At 42.8% G+C, this 25,691-nt stretch overlaps 1 protein-coding gene across 1 annotated transcript; it reads left to right on the top strand.

Annotated features, from left to right (window-relative positions):
- The first annotated feature begins 13 nt into the window (after positions 1-13).
- On the top strand, positions 14-17,380 carry LOC121574093 (14-3-3 protein gamma-1). The gene is made up of 2 exons (XM_041886690.2): positions 14-249; positions 14,238-17,380. Exons 1-2 carry the CDS (start codon positions 163-165, stop codon positions 14,892-14,894), a joined length of 744 nt encoding a protein of 247 aa, XP_041742624.1. The 5' UTR covers positions 14-162; the 3' UTR covers positions 14,895-17,380.
- The last annotated feature ends 8,311 nt before the right edge of the window (positions 17,381-25,691 follow it).

Here is a 25,691-nt window from a genome sequence, read left to right as displayed (position 1 = left end):
AGCGGTAAGGAGGGGGAGGGGGTGTCCCGTCGGCACCCGCAGACAGCAGGGAGCAGCTGCAGCAAGAGGACCTCTGGTAACATTCACTGCATTGCTGAGAGTGACATATTACCATTTAAACTTTAACAATTCTAGAATAACATTGTATCAACGACAGCTAAAATGGTTGATCGCGAGCAACTGGTGCAGAAAGCCAGGCTGGCAGAACAGGCTGAAAGATATGATGATATGGCAGCAGCCATGAAATCGGTAAGTTCTGCTTTGGAATCATATTTCTGAGTATCATAAAGAATCATAAATAACCTCCACTTACTAACACTTACACTTTCATTTTTTTTCTGCTTTGTTTGATATATACATTTAGCTAGGCCTACATAATAATTGTGGTGTATCCTATGGCAATTATCGTTGCCTGATTATTGTAGTGTTCTATATTTGGTGTATTAAACATGCTATGAAAGGTCATTATTATGTCAAAACCTTCAACTGGAATAAGCCAGTGGAAAGCCAATATATCATGCCAGTGACATTTTCTGGAACTTGACTGGCAAGGCCCGTGTAGGCTGCCACAATACCTTTCGACATCTTTTTTTTTTTTTTCTCCAGCGATTGTTTGCTCACCGTTCGTTATCTTTATGAAAGGTATGTTTATTGAAACATTGAACTATGGTGAATTATTGCCTCATAGCCGAGTAGAAAGGGGTTGTCTGTGTGTAATATGTCTGTCAGATGATGAAAACAGCGAACGTATGCGGACTGTGATCTTGGGGCGGTGCCTTTTGTCAGGTTGCTTTTTAATCAGCTAGACAGCATGGCAGTAATGATAGGGGGCAATAACCGACAAAGCACCTTGCTCTGGAGATTAAACCTGTTTGTTTAATTGTTGATCTGACTGAATTAAATGTAAAGGATGGATCAAATTGGCAGGGATGGGCAGTGGAATCTTCGCGTAAAATGATTAACATTTGGGTAGACACTAGAGGACAAGCAATTTACTGGTAGCCTACTCTAGGCTTACTGTAGGCTACTGCAATGAGAGTGGCAGCAGGGTTGGTGATAGGAATGGCTCATTCCCTGATTGTGATGCTTTTCCCTAAACATGAAAATCTCCCACGAAGGACCATTATTAGTCATATCTAACATTGTGAGGAAATCAATTTACGCACACAAACAATGTCCTAAAATCTACCCACCTGTGTAGAATAGGCCTAACGCAAACGTTAGTGTCATGGCCGATATCGATTTGCGCAATACACAATTTCTCCATAAAATATGATCCTGGGAACGTGAAACGTGGGTGGCAGCAGAAATCCTTCCAGAACGTTCTGTGGTTGTCATATTGCAGTGGATTCAATGTGCAGACTGGAGCGTGTTAGAATGGTGGGGGTTCTGAATTCCACCTCAAAGATACATTATAGCATCCAATGCTTTATACTTGCATCCTCCTCGACCTCCTCAGAAGGAAGGCATAGCGGGTTCTTGCACTAGGCGTGTAGCAGAGTGTGCCAAGGTGCAGTACCCGTATTGCACCATTTCAGAATCAGACTCAGCCCTTTTATCTGTAGCCTACAATTCAGAAATGCTCTCATTGATGATATCGCCTACTCACTGTATATACAATAGCTGAGGAAGTATATGACATGGAGGCTTAATCCAACGATATGATCTGGCCAGGCCAGGCCAGTATGGTGTTCCTGGGATCTATCCACTGAGGTTGGCTGATCCTGACCAAAAAAACATGAATGCCAATTACTGTAGCCTACCATCTTCCCAATAGCATATTCTGTCTCTACAAACTCAAAATAGGCGCGATCAGGCCAGCAGACGGCATCAAAGCAAACTGTATTGCATCAATAGAATAAAGGGAAGAGAGTATAGTAGGCTATCCACGTTATTAAGTAGAAAATCCCAAATAAACTGATTATATCCACCTCTGAGAAAATGCTCTGTCACAGACTACTAGTCCATATAGAAGGCATGGCATAATTGCCTTGAACAGTGCACTCTAATGTTGAATGGTGGTTTGTTGAGGGGTTACTTTAGTATACTGTAATAAAACAGACACATATTTAATTACAGAAGCTGGCACTAGTATTAGTCAGTATGTAATGTAAATAAATCATACTCTTCTGGAAAGCAGGTTGCTTCAGGGCCAGGTGGTGATAATGTCAGAGGGGAGAAGGGCTTTGGCTCCTCCCTCTAAATTATGCTGAGTCAGAGACGGAGGAAGGCCGCTCCCATCCTTATATCCGGACCCAGCTCCAGCCCGGCCTGACTCCCCTGCAGTTGCAGCCTCTTCCCTATATCCAACCCCAAGCAGCCCCAGCCCGAGCCAGCTCCCAACACCAGCTCCAGCCCTGGCTGTGCTGCAGCAGTGGGTAGCGAGGTGTGTCTGCTGCCTCGCCCATTAACTGATGGCCGGGGAATCCCTTGCCACTGCTGCCCAGTGGAGTGGCAGCTGAATCAAAAATCAGTCAGTGTCGGGGTGGGTCAGAGATGACTCAGAGGCTGTCTGGGCTTTTTCCTAAAATCATAATGACATAAAAATTTTAGGAAATGACGAGTGGTTGTCAGTAGTGGTAAACTGGAATTCTACTTCGTTGTCACTACCCACATGCAGAGGATCCCTCCTCTAAAGTCAGTCAGTTAGTTGGCCAGTAACATGTCAAAAGAGCATGTGATGCATGTATGCCCGGATGGCATTCAATAATGTTATTTTCCTTCACCAAGGTGACATTTTTACAATACTGGTATTGATATTTTAGAGCAATTATTCTGGTTGTGGTACTAGAGCGAGGACCACAGGAAGAGTAGCACATGGGGATCATAATAAACTTAACTAGAGCAGTAGAAATGTCAAGGTGCCTGCCCTGTGTGGACTGGCCCAATATAAGCACTGAGTGTTGTATGTAAAGTTGTTATAAACAGGATTTTAAACAGCTACTCAATTCAAAGCAGCAAAGCAGAAGTGGTTGTGCTGATGATGTAACATGTTTTTGATTCATCAGGTGCATGAATGAACCCTCGCACTGTAACTCTCAGAATCCGAGTCAGAAATGGTTCACATGTTGGGTTTCTATCTGAGGTGAAGCAGTTAATTCATCCCTTGGGGGAGAGGGAAGGGGGAGAAGTGGGGGGAGGAGGGTTGAATCCAGTGTCACCCTGTTGATGTCATGTTGCCTTTAGTGTCTGGCCTACTTTACCGTCTTAGAGAGTAAAGACCATCAGACTGCTGAATAGGCAGCTACCTGATCCCCCTGTTCCCCTCCTGCCCCCCAAGCCTTCGTCAGAGCTTTTGTGATCATCTCATTTCACTGGCACCTTATGTATTCTTTTATACTGCTTGATCTAAAAGGAAAGGTAGCATTCTCCAGATCATACATTACAGTAGGCTATTACTGAAATCTGTGGAATTGTAAATCCTGCCTCCATGCTGCCTTCGAAAAGTACTCAGACCCCTTGACCTTTTCCACATTTTGTTACGGTACAGCCTTATTCTAAAATGAATTAAATTAAAAAATCCTCAGCAATCTACACGCAATAACCCATAATGACAAAGCGAAAACAGTTTTTTAGAAATTGTATTAAAAATAACAAACAAAAATACCTTATTTACATAAGTATTCAGACCCTTTGCTATGAGACTCGAAATTGAGCTCAGGTGCATCCTGTTTCCATTGATCATCCATGAGATGTTTCTACAACTTGATTGGAGTCCACCTGTGGTAAATTCAATTGATTGGACATGATTTGGAAAGGCACAAACCTGTCTATATAAGGTCCCACAGTTGACAATGCATGTCAGAGCAAAAACCAAGCCATGAGATCAAAGGAATTGTCCGTAGAGCTCCGAGACAGGATTGTGTCGAGGCACAGATCTGGGGAAGGGTACCAACACATTTCTGCAGCATTGAGGGTCCCCAAGAACACAGTGGCCTCCGTTATTCTTAAATGGAAGAAGTTTGGAACCACCAAGACTCTTCCTAGAGCTGGCCACCCGGCCAAACTGAGCAATCGGGGGTGAAGAGCCTTGGTCAGGGAGGTGACCAAGAACCCGATGGTCACTCTGACATAGCTCTAGAGTTCCTCTGTGGAGATGGGAGAACCTTCCAGAAGGACAACCATCTCTGCAGCACTCCACCAATTAGGCCTTTATGGTAGAGTGGCCAGACGGAAGCCACTCCTCAGTAAAAGGCACATGACAGCCCACTTGGAGTTTGCCAAAAGGCACATTAAGACTCTCAGACCATGAGAAACAAGATTCTCTGGTCTGATGAAACCAAGATTGATCTCTTTGGTCTGAATGCCAAGCGTCACGTCTGGAGGAAACCTGGCACCATCCCTACGGTGAAGCATGGTGGTGGCATCCTCATGCTGTGGGGATGTTTTTCAGTGGCAGGGAGACTAGTCAGGATCGAGGAAAAGATGAACGGAGCAAAGTACAGAGAGATCCTTGATGAAAACCTGCTCCAGAGCGCTCAGGACCTCAGATTGGGGGTGAAGGTTCACCTTCCAACAGGACAACGACCCTAAGCACACAGCCAAGACAACGCAGGAGTGGCTTCGGGACAAGTCTCTGAATGTCCTTGAGTGGCCCAGCCAGAGCCCGGACTTGAACCCGATCAAACATCTCTGGAGAGACCTGAAAATAGCTGTGCAGCGACGCTCCCCATCCAACCTGACAGAGCTTGAGAGGATCTGCAGAGAATAATGGGAGATACTCCCCAAATACAGGTGTGTCAAGCTTGTAGCCTCATACCCAAGAAGACTCGAGGCTGTAATCGCTGCCAAAGGTGCTTCAACAAAGTACTGAGTAAAGGGTCTGAATACTTATGTAAATATGATATTAGATTTTTTTATTTTAAATAAATTAGCTAACATTTCTAAATACCTGTTTTTGCTTTGTTATTATGGGGTATTGTGTGTAGATCGATAAGGGGAAAAAACGATTTAATCAATTTTAGAATAAAGCTGTAACGTAACAAAATGTGGGAAAAGTAAAGGGGTCTAAATACTTTCCAAAGGCACTGTATCTTGAATAATGTACCCTCCTCACTCTCTGTATTGTAGCAGAGAAGGTTATCACCCTCACTACTAACATGGACCTGGCTTTGAAAACATACCAACGCAGGTACTTACTCATGTTTTTTCCCTGCCTTTTAAGTTATATCCTTTTATGCATTGTATTTTTATAAGTCTACCGCAGCAGCAATGACAGAGAAAGAGAAAAAGATCTCTGAAAAACTGCAGTCATGTATGGTTATATAACAACAAAGAGCTACTTGAAGCTACCCCCTTCCCTGACACACACACACACACACACACACACTCATCCACACACCCACACACACACACACACACACATCCCCCTTTCCCAGCAGCACACTCTCTCTCTTCCACTCTTCCTCTCTCCCTTTCTCTCTCCCTCTCTCTGCCTTAACCAGCCATCCACGCTCACACCACTCTCACAGCCAGTGACGTCAGGTAGCGGTAGCGCACGCCGTCTCTGTGCTCTGCAGCCTGATAGAGGGTAGGCAGGAGCGATGTCACGTTAGCTTAGAGCGAGAGGGAAAGCAAGGGAGAGAGTGGAAGGGATTGAGGAGAAAGTGATGAAAGTAAGGGTGAGAGAGAGATGGGGAGAGAAACAGAGGTGGGGGTTGTAAGTGATAGAGAGATCGGGAGCTAGACTGAGCCCACTCTTGTGTTAGCTTAGCCGGGTCATTCCTATAATCTGGTGCATTTTTCTGTCCTCAGGAAATATCACCTCGTATCACCTTCTATTTAATGTAAAATCTGGATTCCAAAGGGTTTTAAAGATAAATGTAGGTGTCCTTTACCATAAAAACACAAAGATATGGATCTCAAAGGGAATTGTATGTATTTAGTTTTTAGTGGATATAGGCATTTTCGCAATGTCCCCGGATGCTATTCACCAACTTCTATGAGAAATATAAGCCATTAAATAATAAAGTATTCAAAATCTTTCTTCATTATTTTATAATCCTATTTAAAATGTTCATGATTATTTTATTTGTTATTATTGTGTTTAAGGTTTTCTGTGTGTCCCTGATTTCACTTTTAAAAAACAGCCCCTTCCCACAATGACATCACGTGTCATAATTCTTTGGGTGTGAAACAACGGTGCAAAGTTAAATAAATATACACGCTCTGTTTTATATATTTCTCCATGTTTCATGAGTTATTCTGTTTGTGTCACTCATACATTTCCACCCTGTTAGGCTAAATTAACATTAATAAATACGTTTGATATAGAAGTTAAAATCCTCTTCAAGTGTTTACCATTATGCTAGCTCAATCTCAATCACCCACCGAGCTATGGACAATTTAGGCTGTCAGGATGATGCACCTAACAGGGTGGAAATCTTGTTAGAAAAGATAGTAAATAAATTGTCAATATTTATTTTTATTTGCATAATGTATTAATATTTTATGTGTATTTAGATACATATTTATTGTATGTCCCTAACGGCTGGAAATATCTCATTGTGTAAACAATCCGCCTATAATTATTAGGATTTAAGTGCCTGTGTTTTTCTGAAAGTCAAACATATTTGTCCAAAAGGCACCAGATTGTAGGAATGACCCAGCCCTGCATCCTTTTGTGGCCTTCAAGTAGGTGTGATGGGGTTGCCATTTTCAAGTAGGTGTGATGGGTTGCCATTTTCAAGTAGGTGTGATGGGTTGCCATTTTCAAGTAGACGAGATGGGTTGCCATTTTCAAGTAAGTGTGATGGGTTGCCATTTTCAAGTAGGTGTGATGGGTTGTCATTTTCAAGTGGGTGTGATGGGTTGCCATTTTCAAGTAGGTGTGATGGGTTGCCATTTTCAAGTAGACGTGATGGGGTTGCCATTTTCAAGTGGGTGTGATGGGTTGCCATTTTCAAGTAGGTGTGATGGGTTGCCATTTTCAAGTAGGTGTGATGGGTTGCCATTTTCAAGTGGGTGTGATGGGTTGCCATTTTCAAGTAGGTGTGATGGGTTGCCATTTTCAAGTAGGTGTGATGGGTTGCCATTTTCAAGTAGGTGTGATGGGTTGCCATTTTCAAGTAGGTGTGATGGGTTGCCATTTTCAAGTGGGTGTGATGGGTTGCCATTTTCAAGTAGATGTGATGGGTTGCCATTTTCAAGTAGACGTGATGGGGTTGCCATTTTCAAGTAGGTGTGATGGGTTGCCATTTTCAAGTAGGTGTGATGGGTTGTCAATTTCAAGTGGGTGTGATGGGTTGCCATTTTCAAGTAGGTGTAATGGGTTGCCATTTTCAAGTGGGTGTGATGGGTTGCCATTTTCAAGTAGGTGTGATGGGTTGCCATTTTCAAGTAGGTGTGATGGGTTGCCATTTTCAAGTAGGTGTGATGGGTTGCCATTTTCAAGTAGGTGTGATGGGTTGTCATTTTCAAGTGGGTGTGATGGGGTTGCCATTTTCAAGTAGGTGTGATGGGTTGCCATTTTCAAGTAGGTGTGACGGGTTGCCATTTTCAAGTAGGTGTGACGGGTTGCCATTTTCAAGTAGGTGTGATGGGTTGCCATTTTCAAGTAGGTGTGATGGGTTGCCATTTTCAAGTAGGTGTGATGGGTTGCCATTTTCAAGTAGATGTGATGGGTTGCCATTTTCAAGTAGGTGTGATGGGTTGCCATTTTCAAGTAGGTGTGATGGGTCGCCATTTTCAAGTAGGTGTGATGGGTTGCCATTTTCAAGTAGGTGTGATGGGGTTGCCATTTTCAAGTAGGTGTGATGGGTTGCCATTTTCAAGTAGGTGTGATGGGTTGCCATTTTCAAGTAGGTGTGATGGGTTGCCATTTTCAAGTAGATGTGATGGGTTGCCATTTTCAAGTAGGTGTGATGGGTTGCCATTTTCAAGTAGATGTGATGGGTTGCCATTTTCAAGTAGGTGTGATGGGTTGCCATTTTCAAGTAGGTGTGATGGGTTGCCATTTTCAAGTAGATGTGATGGGTTGCCATTTTCAAGTAGGTGTGATGGGTTGCCATTTTCAAGTAGATGTGATGGGTTGCCATTTTCAAGTAGGTGTGATGGGTTGCCATTTTCAAGTAGGTGTGATGGGTTGCCATTTTCAAGTAGGTGTGATGGGTTGCAGAGGTGGAACAAAATGAGTGTGGTGGTACTCCGCTCCCCTTCGAACTTTAACCAACCTCACTTCCTCCTGCCCCCCCTTCTATAGACATTAGACCTTTAGTGGGCCTGAGCCATGATGCAGAGTAGACAGCCACCAGAGAGAAATAATTGATCTTTTGGTTTCCTGTTGCTTTTGTTATCGTTAACACACAGAGTTGTTTGGGAGTTGACAGCAGCCAGTGTGGGGATGAGTCACGAGAGAGCCAGGGCGATTGATGAGCTTTACTGGCAGACAGAGAGCTCTATTGTGATCCCTGCACCACAGCTTCCGTCAGTCCTTTCTGTTTCACCCCCAAGCTGCTGAAACAAAGGCAGCCATGTTTTTACAAAGCCAGCCCAGGGCCTGTTTAGGGCTTGTTTTTCTGACACCTCTGGTGTGGTGCTCTTGCCTAGATCTGCCTCTTATGCATAGTGTAGTTAGTGTTGTTGATGGCTCAGTGACCCTAGCTAGCCCCTCTATATCATTTGAATGGCTGAGATATACAGTATCCTGTACAGTGAGATGTACATGTACAGTATACTACCAGCTTGTACTGGTATAATTGTAGTGTGTGTGTGTGTGTGTGTGTGTGTTTGAAAAGTAGTGTTAAGTGCTTGTTCTGTTGGTCATGGTCATTTCTCTGTTTTCCCACAACAACACCATTCCAAAGGTCATCATTATGGCCATTGTTGAAGTTATGACGCTTTATGATGCAACGCTGCATTATATGAAGGCAACTCGAGGTCAGTAGGATAACGTGTCAATTGTTGTCTTTGAAGCAGTGCAATTGTAGCGCGTGTCGGAGAGATACTCGTTTTTCTGATATCAATTTAAATCACATTTTAAGAAGAGGATTTGTTGTCTTAGCAGCGCATGCAGATAGGGGGAAAAAGTAATTCCCTGTGAGATACTATGAATTATCCCATAGAGGGGATCGTCTTTTACGTACCCTGTAGCTCAGTTGGTAGAGCATGGCGCTTGTAACGCCAGGGTTGTGGGTTCGTTTCCCACGGGGGGCCAGTATGAAAATGTATGCACTCACTAACTGTAAGTCGCTCTGGATAAGAGCATCTGCTAAATGACTAAAATGTCAAATACATAGCTATTTGTGGACTGTGTGTGTGTGTAAGCACATCCAATCCACTACCTCCACTGGCCATTCTCCTTATCCTCTCCTTGGGCTGTGGAGATAGAAAGTCTGGTTGTCCAAAACAAAGCAGATCTCTCAGTCAGTTCCCATGGAAACTGAAGATAGCAATGATAGATAGATTGCTCTTCTTTGCCCTTCAGAGTTCGGCCCCTCCCTGTTAGGTAGCCACTAGCCAGTCATCTAGCCAGAGCGGAAGGCTGGGATTGGGCGGTTGTAACTATCCACTTACCCTAGCCCTAACTATAACCTTAATCATGTGTTGTTTTGACATTGAAGAAGCACTGAAGGTAGTTTATCTACGAAGAAGTGTAGTGTTATGGAGTTAGGGGTGAAATCAGTGTTCTCCTATATGAAAACATTTCTGTGTGTTGGAGGATGCAGGATGGGCACACCTGTGCGTGTGAGAGTTATCAGCAGTTGAACATAGTGTTTTATATATTACATTTCTGCAGGAATAAAAAGGTGATTTGGTGACTCTCAATGTATTCACCCTTTCAACTGAGAGAGCGAGTTGTTCCTTGTATAGCCAGTCCAAGACTCCAAGCATGTGGCAACGAAAATAACAAATCCTACTTGGACAATTTAGTAAGCTTTATGGGTAGAAGAAGAAAACACTGAAAGCAAAGTAATCTATTTTTTTCTTCAATTCGAGGGCTGAAATCATCATAAGTGGCTTGGAATATTAGATTAGGCTATGACTCATAGATAACTTACTCTGATTCTGGATGTGTACTGAAAGCTGTAATGTACAGAGTTCGTCGGAGGAGAGAGTGGAACCCCTCTTGGGTGGTTAGGGGAAGCAGAAAAGGGGACTGGTAAAGGGATATGTTCCAGATACAGTACATTCGGAAAGTATTCAGACCCCTTGACTTTTTCCACCTTTCCTCATCAATCTACACACAATACCCTAATGACAAAGCAACAACAGGTTTTTAGAAATTGTTGCAAATGTATTAAATATAAAACATGGAAATAATACATTTACATAAGACCCTTTACTCAGTACTTTGTTGAAGCACCTTTGACAGCGATTACTGCCTCAAGTCTTCTTGGGTATGACGCTACAAGCTTGACACACCTGTATTTGGGGAGTTTCTCCCATTCTTCTCTGCAGATCCTCTCAAGCTCTGTCAGGTTGGATGGGGAGCGTCGCTACACAGCTATTTTGAGGTCTCTCCAGAGATGTTTGATCGGGTTCAAGTCCGGGCTCTGGCTGGGCCACTCAAGGACATTCAGAGACTTGTCCCGAAGCCCCTCCTGCGTTGTCTTGGCTGTGTGCTTAGGGTCGTTGTCCTGTTGGAAGGTGAACCTTTGCCCCCAGTCTGAGTTCCTGAGCGCTATGGAGCAGGTTTTCATCAAGGATTAAAAAAATCTTAAAAACCTGTTTTCGCTTCGTCATTATGAGGTATTGTGTGTAGGTTGCTGAGACATTGTTTTATATATATATATATATATATATATATACATTTTAGAATAAGGCTGTAACGTAACAAAATGTGGAAAAAGTCAAGAGGTCTGAATACTTTCCGAAGGCACTGTAGATAAATAGATAGCTTAGATGGGGAGAGAGAGGGAAAGAGAGAGAACTGAGAAAGACTAGATAGTAAATTATAGTGAACATCCTCCTCCCTACTCAATCAAATGAAAGCCGACATGGAAAGATAACAGGAGGGATATAGGCCTAGACGTCACTGGAAAGGCAGGGCTGGTTGGATGTGCTATGCTCTCAAAACTGGAGAAAGACTTACAGAACCTCCAGGCTGAGCAAAGTTTCAAAAAGTGAACCTTCGCCCCAGTCTGAGTTCCTGAGCGCTCTGGAGCAGGTTTTCATCAAGGATCTCTCTGTACTTTGCTCCGTTCATCTTTCCCTCAGTCCTGACAAGTCTCCCAGTCCCTGCCGCTGAAAAACATCCCCACAGCATGATGCTGCCTCCACCATGCTTCACCGTAGGGATGGTGCCAGGTTTCCTCCAGACGTGACACAATCTTGTCTCGGAGCTCTATGGACAATTCCTTCGACCTCATGGCTTGGTTTTTTGCTCTGACATGCACTGTCAACTGTGGGACCTTATACAGACAGGTGTGTGCCTTTCCAAATCATGTCCACTCAATTGAATTTACCACTGGTGGCCTCCATTCAAGTTGTAGAAACATCTCAAGGATGATCAATGGAAACAGGATGCACCTGAGCTCAATTTCGAGTCGCATAGCAAAGGGTCTGAATACTTGTGTAAATAAGGGGTCTGAATACTTTCCGAATGCACTGTATACCTTCAAGGCAAGGTTAGTCTACTTTTAGCTTTGGCAGTAAACTATCGTCGAGCTCCTAAGTCGACATCATCAAAGAGCTAGCTGTAGATTTTTTCTCCGGACCCCTCGGCCAACGGGCCAAGAGAGCAAAGCAAAGCGGCTTAAAGCAAACAAGCAAGCAATCAAGTGGGCTTAATTCTGTGCTTTTCTGATATTTGTGTATTTAAATATCACCAAAATCTCTCTAGTTCGGGAAGTTAAGAAAATAAATAGTTTTTTTTTTGTTTTGTCATAGACAACACATTCAGTAGGGCTATCATCAGACAAAGGGGGCTTGCTGCGAACTATACTGCCACTGCCAGGGCCCCATGCTCTGCTATGGAGAGATGGGACTGGAGGGGAATTTAGGCCCTGAAACAGGGGCTGTGTCCATATGCACTACTTTTGACCAGAGCCCATAGGGAATAGGGTTCATTTGGGACACACAACCAGAGAGTAGCTGGATGTATATTCAGAGCAGAGGGTTAAGTATGTAAAGATGGCTGTGATGCGTGCGGCAGAGCATGGTCTCCTCTCGTGAGGGTATAAAGGATTAAATCCTCTAGCCAGACAAACACATGACTGTGGAAACAAAACAAAACAAGCTTTCAGAGCAGGAGAAAGCCAATGAGCAGCCAGGGACAGGGGGGTGATGTCAGCCTACTACAGCCTGCAGCCTCTGGATGCCATGACAGTCAGTGATCACTGGTGTAGAAGATCATGGGAGTTAGCCCATCTCTGACCTCGATCGTTGTGTATCATGAATGACGAAATGTGAATAGCTATTTAAGTTATATCAATATAAAATATGATTTCAGCTAGTTAGTGAACACATGGCGAAATGAATTTATGGCATGGCATTACCATATCCTTTCCTATCCATAATGTTACTTTGCAGAAATCAGACATACAGTGAGGGAAAAAAGTATTTGATCCCCTGCTGATTTTGTACGTTTTCCCACTGTCAAAGAAATGATCAGTCTATAATTTTAATGGTAGGTTTATTTGAACAGTGAGAGACAGAATAACAACAAAAAAATCCAGAAAAAAGCATGTAAAAAATGTTAGAAATTGATTTGCATTTTAATGAGGGAAATAAGTATTTTACCCCCTCTCAATCAGAAATATTTCTGGCTCCCAGGTGTCATTTATACAGGTAACGAGCTGAGATTAGGAGCACACTCTTGAAGGGAGTGCTCCTAATCTCAGCTTGTTACCTGTATAAAAGTCACATGTCCACAGAAACAATCAATCAATCAGATTCCAAACTCTCCACCATGGCCAAGACCAAAGAGTATGTCAGGGACGAGATTGTAGACCTACACAAGGCTGGAATGGGCTACAAGACCATCGCCAAGCAGCTTGGTGAGAAGGTGACAACAGTTGGTGCGATTATTCGCAAATGGAAGAAACACAAAAGAACTGTCAATCTCCCTCGGCCTGGGGCTCCATGCAAGATCTCACCTCGTGGAGTTGCAATGATCATGAGAACGGTGAGGAATCAGCCTAGAACTACACGGGAAGATCTTGTCAATGATCTCAAGGCAGCTGGGACCATAGTCACCAAGAAAACAATTGGTAACACACTACACCGTGAAGGACTGAAATCCTGCAGCACCCGCAAGGTCCCCCTGCTCAAGAAAGCACATATACATGCCCGTCTGATGTTTGCCAATGAACATCTGAATGATTCAGAGGAGAACTGGGTGAAAGTGTTGTGGTCAGATGAGACCAAAATTGAGCTCTTTGGCATCAACTCAACTCGCCGTGTTTGGAGGAGGAGGAATGCTGCCTATGACCCCAAGAACACCATCCCCACCCTCAAACATGGAGGTGGAAACATTATGCTAAGGGGGTGTTTTTCTGCTAAGGGGACAGGACAACTTCACCGCATCAAAGGGACGATGGACGGGGCCATGTACCATCAAATCTTGGGTGAGAACCTCCTTCCCTCAGCCAGGGCATTGAAATTGGTCTTGGATGGGTATTCCAGCATGACAATGACCCAAAACACACGGCCAAGGCAACAAAGGAGTGGCTCAAGAAGAAGCACATTAAGGTCCTGGAGTGGCCTAGCCAGTCTCCAGACCTTAATCCCATAGAAAATCTGTGGAGGGAGCTGAAGGTTCGAGTTGCCAAACGTCAGCCTCGAAACCTTAATGACTTGGAGAAGATCTGCAAAGAGGAGTGGGACAAAATCCCTCCTGAGATGTGTGCAAACCTGGTGGCCAACTACAAGAAATGTCTGACCTCTGTGATTGCCAACAAGGATTTTGCCACCAATTACTAAGTCATGTTTTGCAGAGGGGTCAAATACTTATTTCCCTCATTAACATGCAAATCAATTTATAACATTTTTGACATGCGTTTCTCTGGATTTTGTTGTTGTTATTCTGTCTCTCACTGTTCAAATAAACCTACCATTAAAATTTTAGACTGATCATGTCTTTGTCAGTGGGCAAACGTACAAAATCAGCAGGGGATCAAATACTTTTTTCCCTCACTGTATGTGGAACATGGCATCAATGAATGATTGCATTTTGGCCTAACTCAAAAGTTTTCAAATCTGCCAATAAAAGTCATTTACAAGATTAAAATACTGTTTTAAGATAAACTGCAACTCTGAAACATTCCTGTCCCTCTTTCTCCCTCTTTGTCTCCTAGGTGACAGAGTTGAACGAGGCCTTGTCCAATGAGGAGAGGAACCTGCTCTCTGTGGCCTATAAGAACGTGGTAGGGGCGCGACGCTCATCCTGGCGCGTCATCTCCAGCATCGAGCAGAAGACCTCGGCAGATGGCAACGAGAAGAAGATCGAGATGGTGCGTGCGTACCGTGAGAAGATCGAGAAGGAGCTGGAGACCGTGTGCCAGGACGTGCTGAACCTCCTGGACAACTTCCTGATCAAGAACTGCAACGAGACGCAGCACGAGAGCAAGGTGTTCTACCTGAAGATGAAGGGCGACTACTACCGCTACCTGGCCGAGGTGGCCACGGGCGAGAAGAGGGCCGGCGTGGTGGAGTCTTCTGAGAAGTCCTACAGCGAGGCCCATGAGATCAGCAAGGAGCACATGCAGCCCACCCACCCTATCCGCCTGGGTCTGGCCCTCAACTACTCAGTGTTCTACTACGAGATCCAGAATGCACCTGAGCAGGCCTGCCACTTGGCCAAGACCGCCTTCGATGACGCCATCGCTGAGCTGGACACCCTGAACGAGGACTCCTACAAAGACTCTACCCTCATCATGCAGCTGCTACGAGACAACTTGACACTGTGGACCAGCGACCAGCAGGACGACGAGGGTGGTGAGACCAACAACTAGAGAGTCCCTAAAGAGACCCCCGTGTCCTGTTTCAGCCAATACACACAACACCCCGCTCCCTCACAAATCACAACAAAATATGAAACCAGTTCTTAGAAATAAATGCTTTGGCTGGTGGAACTTTGGCAGCCACTTTTGCCGATGATTATACCACCGCAGCTGCAGTTCTTCATTTTTACACAAATTTAAAAAGTGAAGAAAAAATTGAAAGAGGAGTAGGAGGGGAGATGATTTTAGTTTTTAGTATAGTTAATACATTTGCCAAACCACTTGAGAGGAAGAAGGTCTGTATCTCAAACAGTAGAATCTGGCTATTGGGTTGGAAATGACACCCTCACACTGGCATAAAGACTGTTCTTATGGCACTAAATGAAATGGAGCTTCTTATTTAACTGATGTGGTGAGGGAGGAGGAGCATTCAAAATCGTAAGGGGAGATAGAAGCTTGTGCAAAAAAAAACAAAAAAAATGGAATGTCATCACCTCACAAAAAGAAAGAGTTGCAAATAGGTTCCAGAGAGGGAGAAATAAGGATCATACCTCTAGCTAGCCACTTCAGACTTTCTAACATGGAATCTAAAAGGTGTGCATCACCCTGTAATGGTAATCGTTGTGTGAAAGCAGGTATCCTCTGTGATTATTGAACATACATAACCAATGTTTTGTTCCCATGATGTCAGGAATGTGTTTGTACTCAGTCACACAGGCTATATTACTAACTAAGTAGTAAAGACATAGTCAGTACAGCCCTCTAATGCACTGCTATGCTAGACATACAGAAACATTATCAAGCACCTGGTTATTATAATTATTATGACTCGCCCCTTACCTAGGTTGTCAAGGGTGCCGTATTAATAGAATATCAAAATACGCTAATACAAAGAAAATCACTAAAACTACAAAAACAATTATCTTGCAGAGGAGATCATTTGATATTGTAGGACAACATAATATGTTGTCCTAAATTACAGTATATTTATGTTTACAACAATCTTGGATCCATGAAATGACAGAGTTGTCTGGAACCATATGCTCAGTGGACAAAATACAGGTTTGAATCTAAAAGGGAGAAGCTATACCTGGGCTATATGGACATTCCTGGTGCCCAAATTGATGACGGATGTCACACAGACGAATGGATTCGGTTCAGACAGTCAGTTCAGTCAGTCGTCCTGATGAGCCCTTCCCAGCCAGCTAGTTTATGCTGGCTAGCTGGCAACAACAGCAGCATGGCACTAGTTAAAACTTGTAAAATAAAGTGATTTTTATTTCCACAGGCAAGGGAGAAATAACTTGTCGTATTGGTCACCATCTGGATGTCACCGTAACATGCCAATTAGCTAACGTAACGACAAGCCGGTGTGAATGACCAGTGCAACGGTGTTGTATCGAGGTACTTCCAAGTTCCCACTGTTGCTTCCCACTGGGCAACTGTAACATATGTCGCTGGCGGTAGCTATGTGGCCAATTTGTTCCATCCCACTTCTATACTATATAATAATAATAATATATATAATATAAATAATATATAATATAATACACTATATTTAGAGTAGGATAGCAGCCTACACGAGAAATTACTTGTAATATTGGTAGTATAGTAACCATCTGTATGTCGCCGGGATACAGTCTACTGCTCAATGGGGAGAGTTTGCACTGCAAGCCGGCAACACAACAACATGGGCCACAGTGTGTTCTTCATCCGGCTTCCTGAGCACTGCTGTCCTGCAGTAAGGAGAGGGAAGTAGCTAGTTAGTTTAGCCAATATCAGGCCGGGGTGACAGCTAAATCACAGTTCTTGTAGTGATTTTCGCCGAAAGATTCTGAACACTCTCAAGTCCCAGCTTCGGCAGACAAGTTTAAAATTCTTGCTGAAGTTTCTAGCCACAAGCATAAACTAGCTAGCTGGGGAAGGCTCTTTAGGACGACTGACGGAAATGACTGAACCGAATCCGTTTGTCCCCACTCAACTCTCGCTGCGTGACATATGTCATCAGTTTTGGGCACCAGGAATGTCTGTATAGCCTCTCCCAATCTAAAAGCATATTTGAGGTTTGTGGATTTTCTTTTTGTGTTAACTTTTTTAATTGTCAAGAAATGCACTTGCCTATTATACTGTTTCTTTAGTGTAAGACGATAACTGCTCCAATATTCTCGATAATACAATATTGTGCATGCTGGTGATGTATTTATATACAATAGCTTGACTTTATTATTATTAACTTATACTGTAGATGTTATGTATTCATATGAACATGAAATGACTAGACTGCAATCTGATTCATTTTCTATTTATACTTTATATTGGATTGTTTAATTATTTTTTTTAATCTGTGTTTTCTTTACTCCATTTGCTGAAAGTACGCTATACCAAAACAATGATTGTTAACAATAAATTGATCTGTAATGGACATTGCTATAGTGACATGCAATTCTTGTGTTTGTTTTTTTGCATAACAAAAGGGGAATAAAAGATGAGAAAAACAACACCAGTGTTAGCTCGACCTTTGACCTTACCGTCTGGAGTTTTTGTCATAGTGACATATACCGTAGAATGATCACACCGTAAAAGAGTTCATTTATTTGAGTCACATTTCTGTTAGTGCTTTTAATGTCACATTATGCAGTGAGATAGTCAAGATTGAACAGTGTTGTTTTTCTTACGTAGGAATTCACTCATGGGACATTATTATTTTTACTTATACCTTTTTCACTTTCATCTGTCTCCTAATATCTTAAATGTGAATCATGTAGCGGTTGCACAAGAGAAAAATAATGACAATAATAATAACAATGATAATAAAAATGTCATGAATATGTTACTCTTCTAACCATATTTCAGTGCTGCTGTTGTTGAATTCCTATCATCGATATACAGGAGGTGTTTGGCCTTTTGAGATTAGTTTCTGATGTTTTTTTGCTTTGTTTTCTTATAATGTTAGTCCTTCATGATGAATATGAAGGTGCTCCTTAGATTCCCCTTTTTGTCATGGCAATATAATGGATACTGTTTTAGTACAAAGAGGCAGATGGAGTACTGTTATACCTGTTGTTCACTACAGTTAGGTAGGTAGGTAGGTAGGTAGGTAGATACAGTTGAAGTCAGAAGTTTACATACACTTAGGTTGGAGTCATTAAAACTTGTTTTTCAACCACTCCACAAATGTCTTGTTAACAAGATGTCAAGTCGGTTAGGACATCTACTTTGTGCATGACACAAGTACATTTTCCAACAATTGTTTACAAACAGATTGTTTCACTTATAATTCACTGTATCACAATTCCAGTGGGTCAGAAGCTTACATACACTAAGTTGACTGTGCCTTTATAAACAGCTTGGAAAATTCCAGAAAATGATGTCATGGCTTTAGAAGCTTCTGATAGGCTAATTGACATCATTTGAGTCAATTGGAGGTGTACCTGTGGATGTATTTCAAGGCCTACCTTCAAACTCAGTGCCTCTTTGTTTGACATCATGGGAAAATCAAAAGAAATCAGCCAAGACATCAGAAAAAAAATTGTAGACCTCCACAAGTCTGGTTCATCCTTGGGAGCAATTTCCATACGCCTGAAGGTACCACGTTCATCTGTACAAACAATAATACGCAAGTATAAACACCATGGGACCACGCAGCCATCGTACCGCTCAGGAAGGAGACGCGTTCTGTCTCCTAGAGATGAACGTACTTTGGTGCGAAAAGTGCAAATCAATCCCAGAACAACAGCAAAGGACCTTGAGAAGATGCTGGAGGAAACAGGTACAAAAGTATCTATATCCACAGTAAAACGAGTCCTATATCGACATAACCTGAAAGGCCGCTCAGCAAGGAAGAAGCCACTGCTCCAAAACCGCCATAAAAAAAGCCAGACTACGGTTTGCAACTGCACATGGGGACAAAGATCGTACTTTTTGGAGAAATGTCCTCTGGTCTGATGAAACAAAAATAGAACTGTTTGGCCATAATGAACATCGTTATGTTTGGAGGAAAAAGTGGGTACCTTGCAAGCCGAAGAAAACCATCCCAACCGTGAAGCACGGGGGTAGCAGCATCATGCTGTGGGGGTGCTTTGCTGCAGGAGGGACTGGTGCACTTCACAAAATAGATGGCATCATGAGGAAGGAAAATTATGTGGATATATTGAAGCAACATCTCAATCAGTCAGGAAGTTAAAGCTTGGTCGCAAATGGGTCTTCCAAATGGACAATGACCCCAAGCATACTTCCAAAGTTGTGGCAAAATGGCTTAAGGACAACAAAGTCAAGGTATTGGAGTGGCCATCACAAAGCCCTGACCTCAATCCTATAGAAAATTTGTGGGCAGAACTGAAAAAGCGTGTGCGAGCAAGGAGGCCTACTAACCTGACTCAGTTACACCAGCTCTGTCAGGAGGAATGGGCCAAAATTCACCCAATTTATTGTGGGAAGCTTGTGGAAGGCTACCCGAAACGTTTGATCCAAGTCAAACAATTTAAAGGCAATGCTACCAAATACTAATTGAGTGTATGTAAACTTCTGACACACTGGGAATGTGATGAAAGAAATTAAAGCTGAAATAAATCATTCTCTCTACTATTATTCTGACATTTCACATTCTTAAAATAAAGTGGTGATCCTAACTGACCTAAGACAGGGAATTTTTACTAGGATTAAATGTCAGGGATTTTGAAAAACTGAGTTTAAATGTATTTGGCTAAGGTGTATGTAAACTTCCGACTTCAACTGTATATAGATGGCTAGATAGAATTACAGTGGGGGAAAAAAGTATTTAGTCAGCCACCAATTGTGCAAGTTCTCCCACTTAAAAAGATGAGAGAGGCCTGTAATTTTCATCATAGGTACATGTCAACTATGACAGACAAAATGAGAAAAAAAAATCCAGAAAATCACATTGTAGGATTTTTAATGAATTTATTTGCAAATTATGGTGGAAAATAAGTATTTGGTCAATAACAAAAGTTTCTCAATACTTTGTTATATACCCTTTGTTGGCAATGACACAGGTCAAACATTTTCTGTAAGTCTTCACAAGGTTTTCACACACTGTTGCTGGTATTTTGGCCCATTCCTCCATGCAGATCTCCTCTAGAGCAGTGATGTTTTGGGGCTGTCGCTGTGCAACACGGACTTTCAACTCCCCTCCAAAGATTTTCTATGGGGTTGAGATCTGGAGACTGGCTAGGCCACTCCAGGACCTTGAAATGCTTCTTACGAAGCCACTCCTTCGTTGCCCGGGCAGTGTGTTTGGGATCATTGTCATGCTGAAAGACCCAGCCACGTTTCATCTTCAATGCCCTTGCTGATGGAAGGAGGTTTTCACTCAAAATCTCACAATACATGGCCCCATTCATTCTTTCCTTTACACGGATCAGTCGTCCTGGTCCCTTTGCAGAAAAACAGCCCCAAAGCATGATGTTTCCACCCCCATGCTTCACAGTAGGTATGGTGTTCTTTGGATGCAACTCAGCATTCTTTGTCCTCCAAACACGACGAGTTGAGTTTTTACCAAAAAGTTCTATTTTGGTTTCATCTGACCATATGACATTCTCTCAATCCTCTTCTGGATCATCCAAATGCACTCTAGCAAACTTCAGACGGGCCTGGACATGTACTGGCTCAAGCAGGGGGACACGTCTTGCACTGCAGGATTTGAGTCCCTGGCGGCGTAGTGTGTTACTGATGGTAGGCTTTTTTACTTTGGTCCCAGCTCTCTGCAGGTCATTCACTAGGTCCCCCCGTGTGGTTCTGGGATTTTTGCTCACCGTTCTTGTGATCATTTTGACCCCACGGGGTGAGATCTTGCGTGGAGCCCCAGATCGAGGGAGATTATCAGTGGTCTTGTATGTCTTCCATTTCCTAATAATTGCTCCCACAGTTGATTTCTTTCAAACCAAGCTGCTTACCTATTGCAGATTCAGTCTTCCCAGCCTGGTGCAGGTCTACAATTTTGTTTCTGGTGTCCTTTTGACAGCTCTTTGGTCTTGGCCATAGTGGAGTTTGGAGTGTGACTGTTTGAGGTTGTGGACAGGTGTCTTTTATACTGATAACAAGTTCAAACAGGTGCCATTAATACAGGTAACGAGTGGAGGACAGAGGAGCCTCTTAAAGAAGAAGTTACATGTCTGTGAGAGCCAGAAATCTTGCTTGTTTGTAGGTGACCAAATACTTATTTTCCACCATAATTTGCAAATAAATTCATTAAAAATCCTACAATGTGATTTTCTGGAAAAAAAATTCTCAAATTGTCTGTCATAGTTGACGTGTACCTATGATGAAAATTACAGGCCTCTCTCATCTTTTTAAGTGGGAGAACTTGCACAATTGGTGGCTGACTAAATACTTTTTTCCCCCACTGTATACATTGATTGTCCACTAAATATAGTTACATGTACATTTTATATAGTATATTATGAGATATTTATCATATATTGTGAACACCTCTGTTGCATCTATTGTCAATGCAGTTGTACAGTTGTTAATGAATGGGTAGGTAGGTAGGTAGGTAGGTAGGTAGGTAGGTAGGTAGGTAGGTACACAAAGGGTTCTTCGGCTGTCCCCATAGGATACAACTTTTTGGTTTCAGGTAGAACCTTTTTGGGTTCCACGTAGAACCCTTTTGGGTTCCATGTAGAACCCTCTGTGTAGAACCCTCTACATAGAACTCAAAAGGGATTCTACCTGGAACTAAAAGGGTTCTTCAAATGGTTATCCTATGGGGACAGCCAAATAACCCTTTTAGGTTCTAGATAGCACTTTTTCTTTTTAAGTGTAGGAAGGTAGGTAGGTAGGTTTTAGATAGATAGATAGATACATATTGTACGTAGGTACGTAGCTAGGTAGCTAGATACATATTTTTATAGATTGGTGTTTACAAATGATAACATTTACATTTTGGATAAGATTGATACTTAGGTGAAATGAGGTCTTAGGTTATCTCTGGCTAACAGAAAGAGAAGAGCACCTCATGCTGAATCAGGGAGAAACGTTACCTCAGGTAATGAACCGGGCCTAACCCCCATCCAACCCCACCCCTACCCCCTTTCCAAAGTCAAAAGCACAATCTATCTGGCTGAGTAAAATGGAGTCAGTAGGGCATCTGTAAGCAGATTGTGTTCATTCTCCATAGTAGTTATTGATTCTGGTAACAGGCTCAGTTCCTCCGCAGTCAATCGAAGGCAGGGGGGAGGAGAAAAGTCCTTGATGATTCCAGAACCGCTGATGGACAGAGAACAAGGGGCCACGTACATCACCCATCACCCATCACATAGGCTACCAGTAAATGACCATGGCACTGAGCTTTCATATTTGCCAGATAAAACGTGTATCTCTCAGTGCACATACCCACTTTTCTTTGAACTTGCTTTACTTTACTGACTGAAAATGTACCAGGTGCAAATTACTGTAAATATCCATAATATCTTCTCATATGATGACAATCACATTCACAGCCTACCATTGGGGGAAAAAGGACTACTGATGTGACAAAGGGGGAAGAATAAAATGACACAAATGCATCCTCACTTGGCTCTGCACTGTACTAAGCCATTTCTTATCAAATAACTTATTTCAGAAGTTGAATTATCATGCCCTGTTCTCCTGTAAAAGCTTTAGCTAATGGTGTCCGGGCTAGAGCATCAGCACTCACCAATCCAGTTGCTGTTGCTAAGGCTAGAATACGCATCCCCCACTCTCAGCAGCAGCCCTCCTCGATATAGGGCTACTGTACCAGACACATACAGTACACCTCTCCCATCCCCATTTTGCTGGAGATAAAAGCTAGTGTGGTGAAGCGCATTTGGAATTCGGGAGGAAATGTGCTACTGTCTCTTTATGTCTGGCTGTTGCAGGAGCTGAAGTGGTTTTCTGTTGAAACAAATAATCTATCATTCTGTGCTTCGAAATGCACCAAGTATAATATAACAAATGAAATATCTGAAAGTACAAAGTCTGCAGATGATAATTACATAACAAAAGGCTCATCCTCATGCCCCTCCTCCACAGCCACTTTCTCAATAGGATTTGATGTTCATTCATGACATAACTTCAGCTCGACACACAGGCCTCCATCCATGTGCTATTGAGAGACAGCATAGCTGAGCTGGGAGTGTCTTTTTGTCAGTTAAAAGGAATATCCTACACACAACACATAGTGCATTTGTCAGATGGATTTACCATTGATTTAAATTACAACCCTCCTATACAATAGAGGCCTATCTAAAGGGGTCTCTTAGCCAAATGACATGATTGGTTGATGCATGATTGGCTGAAGTGATTGGTTGATGTCCACAACAAACTGCAAGTGATTGGTTGATGCAGCTGTCAATCAGTCTAAATCCAGGCTGTTCCTTCCTTTCCTCCCAGGAGCCCTGGGATTTTTATATCCCTTCTCATTATCCTACTCTTCACAGCACATCTGTCCTCATATCACAGAGAGGGGATTGCTCACTCATTTTTCTCTCCTCACAGCTGATGAAACGGAGGAGGGGGCATTAACGTATATAGTAAGAGATGGAGTGAGGGGTAGAGATGAGGACACGCATGCTGGTATGCATTATATTATACACAGCAAGGGGGAGAATGACTAATACAGAAACGGTAGTGCATTGCATTATATGCGTGTGTATGTGTGTCTCTCTCTCTCTCTCTCTCTCTCTCTCTCTCTCTCTCTCATATATCTCTCTCACACACACTCCCACACACATGGACTATATCTTACAAAGCCATCAGATCATTTTAAACGCATTGGCCGAACCACACTTTTATGCGCTCAAAACATTTTAACAAAAGGGCACACGGCACAGTCAGTGTCATCGTGGGTTACCTTTGCCTGTTACTGTCTGAGACACAGGATTGATGGGATTGCATTTCCAACAGTGATTCACCCCTCCAAGCAGAAAAAGACCCCATACATCATGTCACAAACTAATATGGTAAGAGGAGTCTTGGTTTGTTCCCAGATAAGGAAGATGTCTCCTGTCCTCATGTCTTGCAGGCTGCTGTGTGGCCTGACTGGTCTCTGTGACCCTGTGTTCTCAGACATCTCTGCTGGAGTGCATCCATCTGATCTTGGGAGCGAGTATTCACTTTTGGGCACAGAGTACTGCTGATGGTGCAGTCTCTCTCAGAAACATTCTGAAATCAATTTGCTCAGGGTGATTTTGTCCAATGTGGTGAGTGAGTTCAAGGAGGAACTTATTTGTTTTAGCGGGTGTGAAAGGGACATCATCTGTGGACGCTGGTTGTCATCACCTTTCCTCTACCTGACAGTTATATGTCACAGACAGTGAACAAGTGTTGTGGCTTTATGTTGCCTGTTAAATGTAGTTATAGGGGATTGGTGGTGGTGCAGTGCGGTGCAATCCAAAAAGGCTCAATTGGCAAGAGTCCATCTTTAACTAGCACTGTAACATAGATACAGAAGCGATGCCTCTGAGAGCGGTGGGGAGAGCATCTGAGCAAATTCCATTCTTTTCCACTGTTGTCTCCAGATCATGTTAAGGAGGCTGCTGCCTTTAGCGAGCTGACCTACTTAGACCTGTCAGCCTGGGTGGAGAGGATAGAGGGAGGATGGAGGGAGGATGGGGGAGGATGGAGGGGGATCCGGGGGATGAAGCAGCCAAGAAGAGGGTTGATTGCTAATAGCGCCCCCCACACACAGGGCTGAGAGATGGAGATGGAGCCCTGGATATCTCTGGCTCAGGGTTGGCTGGGTGGCTGCAGCTGGATAGGATAGATGAGATAGAGATGAATAATTTAACGAGACATTAAAATGGAATGGGAATGGTAAGTCATGTATGAGAAAAAGCAGAAGACTGAAGTTTAGTGTCTTATCAGTGACTTTGAAATAGAACTTCCACAAAGCTCACTCTGCAGTAGATACTGTAATGGGTCGTTCAACCAAATCGGTGCCTTTTCAGAAGTATACTTGGTCCCCAAAAAACACATGTTCAACTTCATAAAAAACATGTTTTCCCATCTCAAGAGGTTAAATTTACTATACAATTACTATAGTAAGTGCCTATTGAGTGTCTAATAAAGTAACATGGTTGACCATAACAGGGTTGGTGATTTCATCTTAAATCAGCCATGAATCCCCTTGTGACAGGGGGAATGGAAGCTTGTTGTGTGTAACAGGGAGTGGCAATTAAATGCAAGCTTCACAAAAAAAAATAGGAAATAGTTAAAACATATCGAGCCTGTGTAAAGTATCTATGGGTAACAGGGTTGATGTGTTATGCTCGACACACTCAGTTTCTTTCCAGAAATGACTTTGTCAAAGCAACAAAATAACGAGGGCTTTACAAGGTGAAACTTTGAGACAATTTGTGGTTAAGTGGGATACATCTTCCTAGAGGTGACACAGGGTTGACGGAAGGACGTGACAAAATGCTGCATTTTGGCACTTTAGCAAGTCTTTATTCATATTAAAAATCGGATTGATGGAATTCTCCATGTGGCCTATATTAAAGGGCACTTCATTTAATATAACAGGCTTTTAAAATTATATATTGGTGTACAAATTCTACATTTCATGGAATGACCCTAATACGAGCTTGGATTACGCAGTGATCTAGTAAAACAGATAGAAACATATCATATGCAATCCAAATGCCCTTTCAAATGTGATCTTACATAGTTACACTACTGTTTAGGCAGATGCTCAATATACTGTAGCCAACATTGCTCAAGAGTGTGTGTGTGTGTCTGTGTGTGTGTGTGTGCATGTGTAGTAGGCTTGGGAGATATACCGTTAATACCATATACCAGGGTATTTCGAAATACCTGCGGTGTGATTTTCAA

The sequence above is a fragment of the Coregonus clupeaformis genome, chromosome 9 (assembly GCF_020615455.1).
Source record: "Coregonus clupeaformis isolate EN_2021a chromosome 9, ASM2061545v1, whole genome shotgun sequence".
Taxonomy (NCBI): domain Eukaryota; kingdom Metazoa; phylum Chordata; class Actinopteri; order Salmoniformes; family Salmonidae; genus Coregonus; species Coregonus clupeaformis.
The sequence above is the reverse complement of the archived record's forward strand: the minus strand, read 5'-3'. Positions and strand labels throughout refer to the sequence as shown.

What these genes read in the sequence shown, in the direction of transcription:
- LOC121574093 (XM_041886690.2), top strand. Translation starts at nt 163, where the DNA reads ATGGTTGATCGCGAGCAACTGGTGCAGAAAGCCAGGCTGGCAGAACAG. An exon ending in TGGCAGCAGCCATGAAATCG is followed by an intron (nt 250 to 14,237) that starts GTAAGTTCTGCT and finishes TTTGTCTCCTAG; the next exon opens with GTGACAGAGTTGAACGAGGC.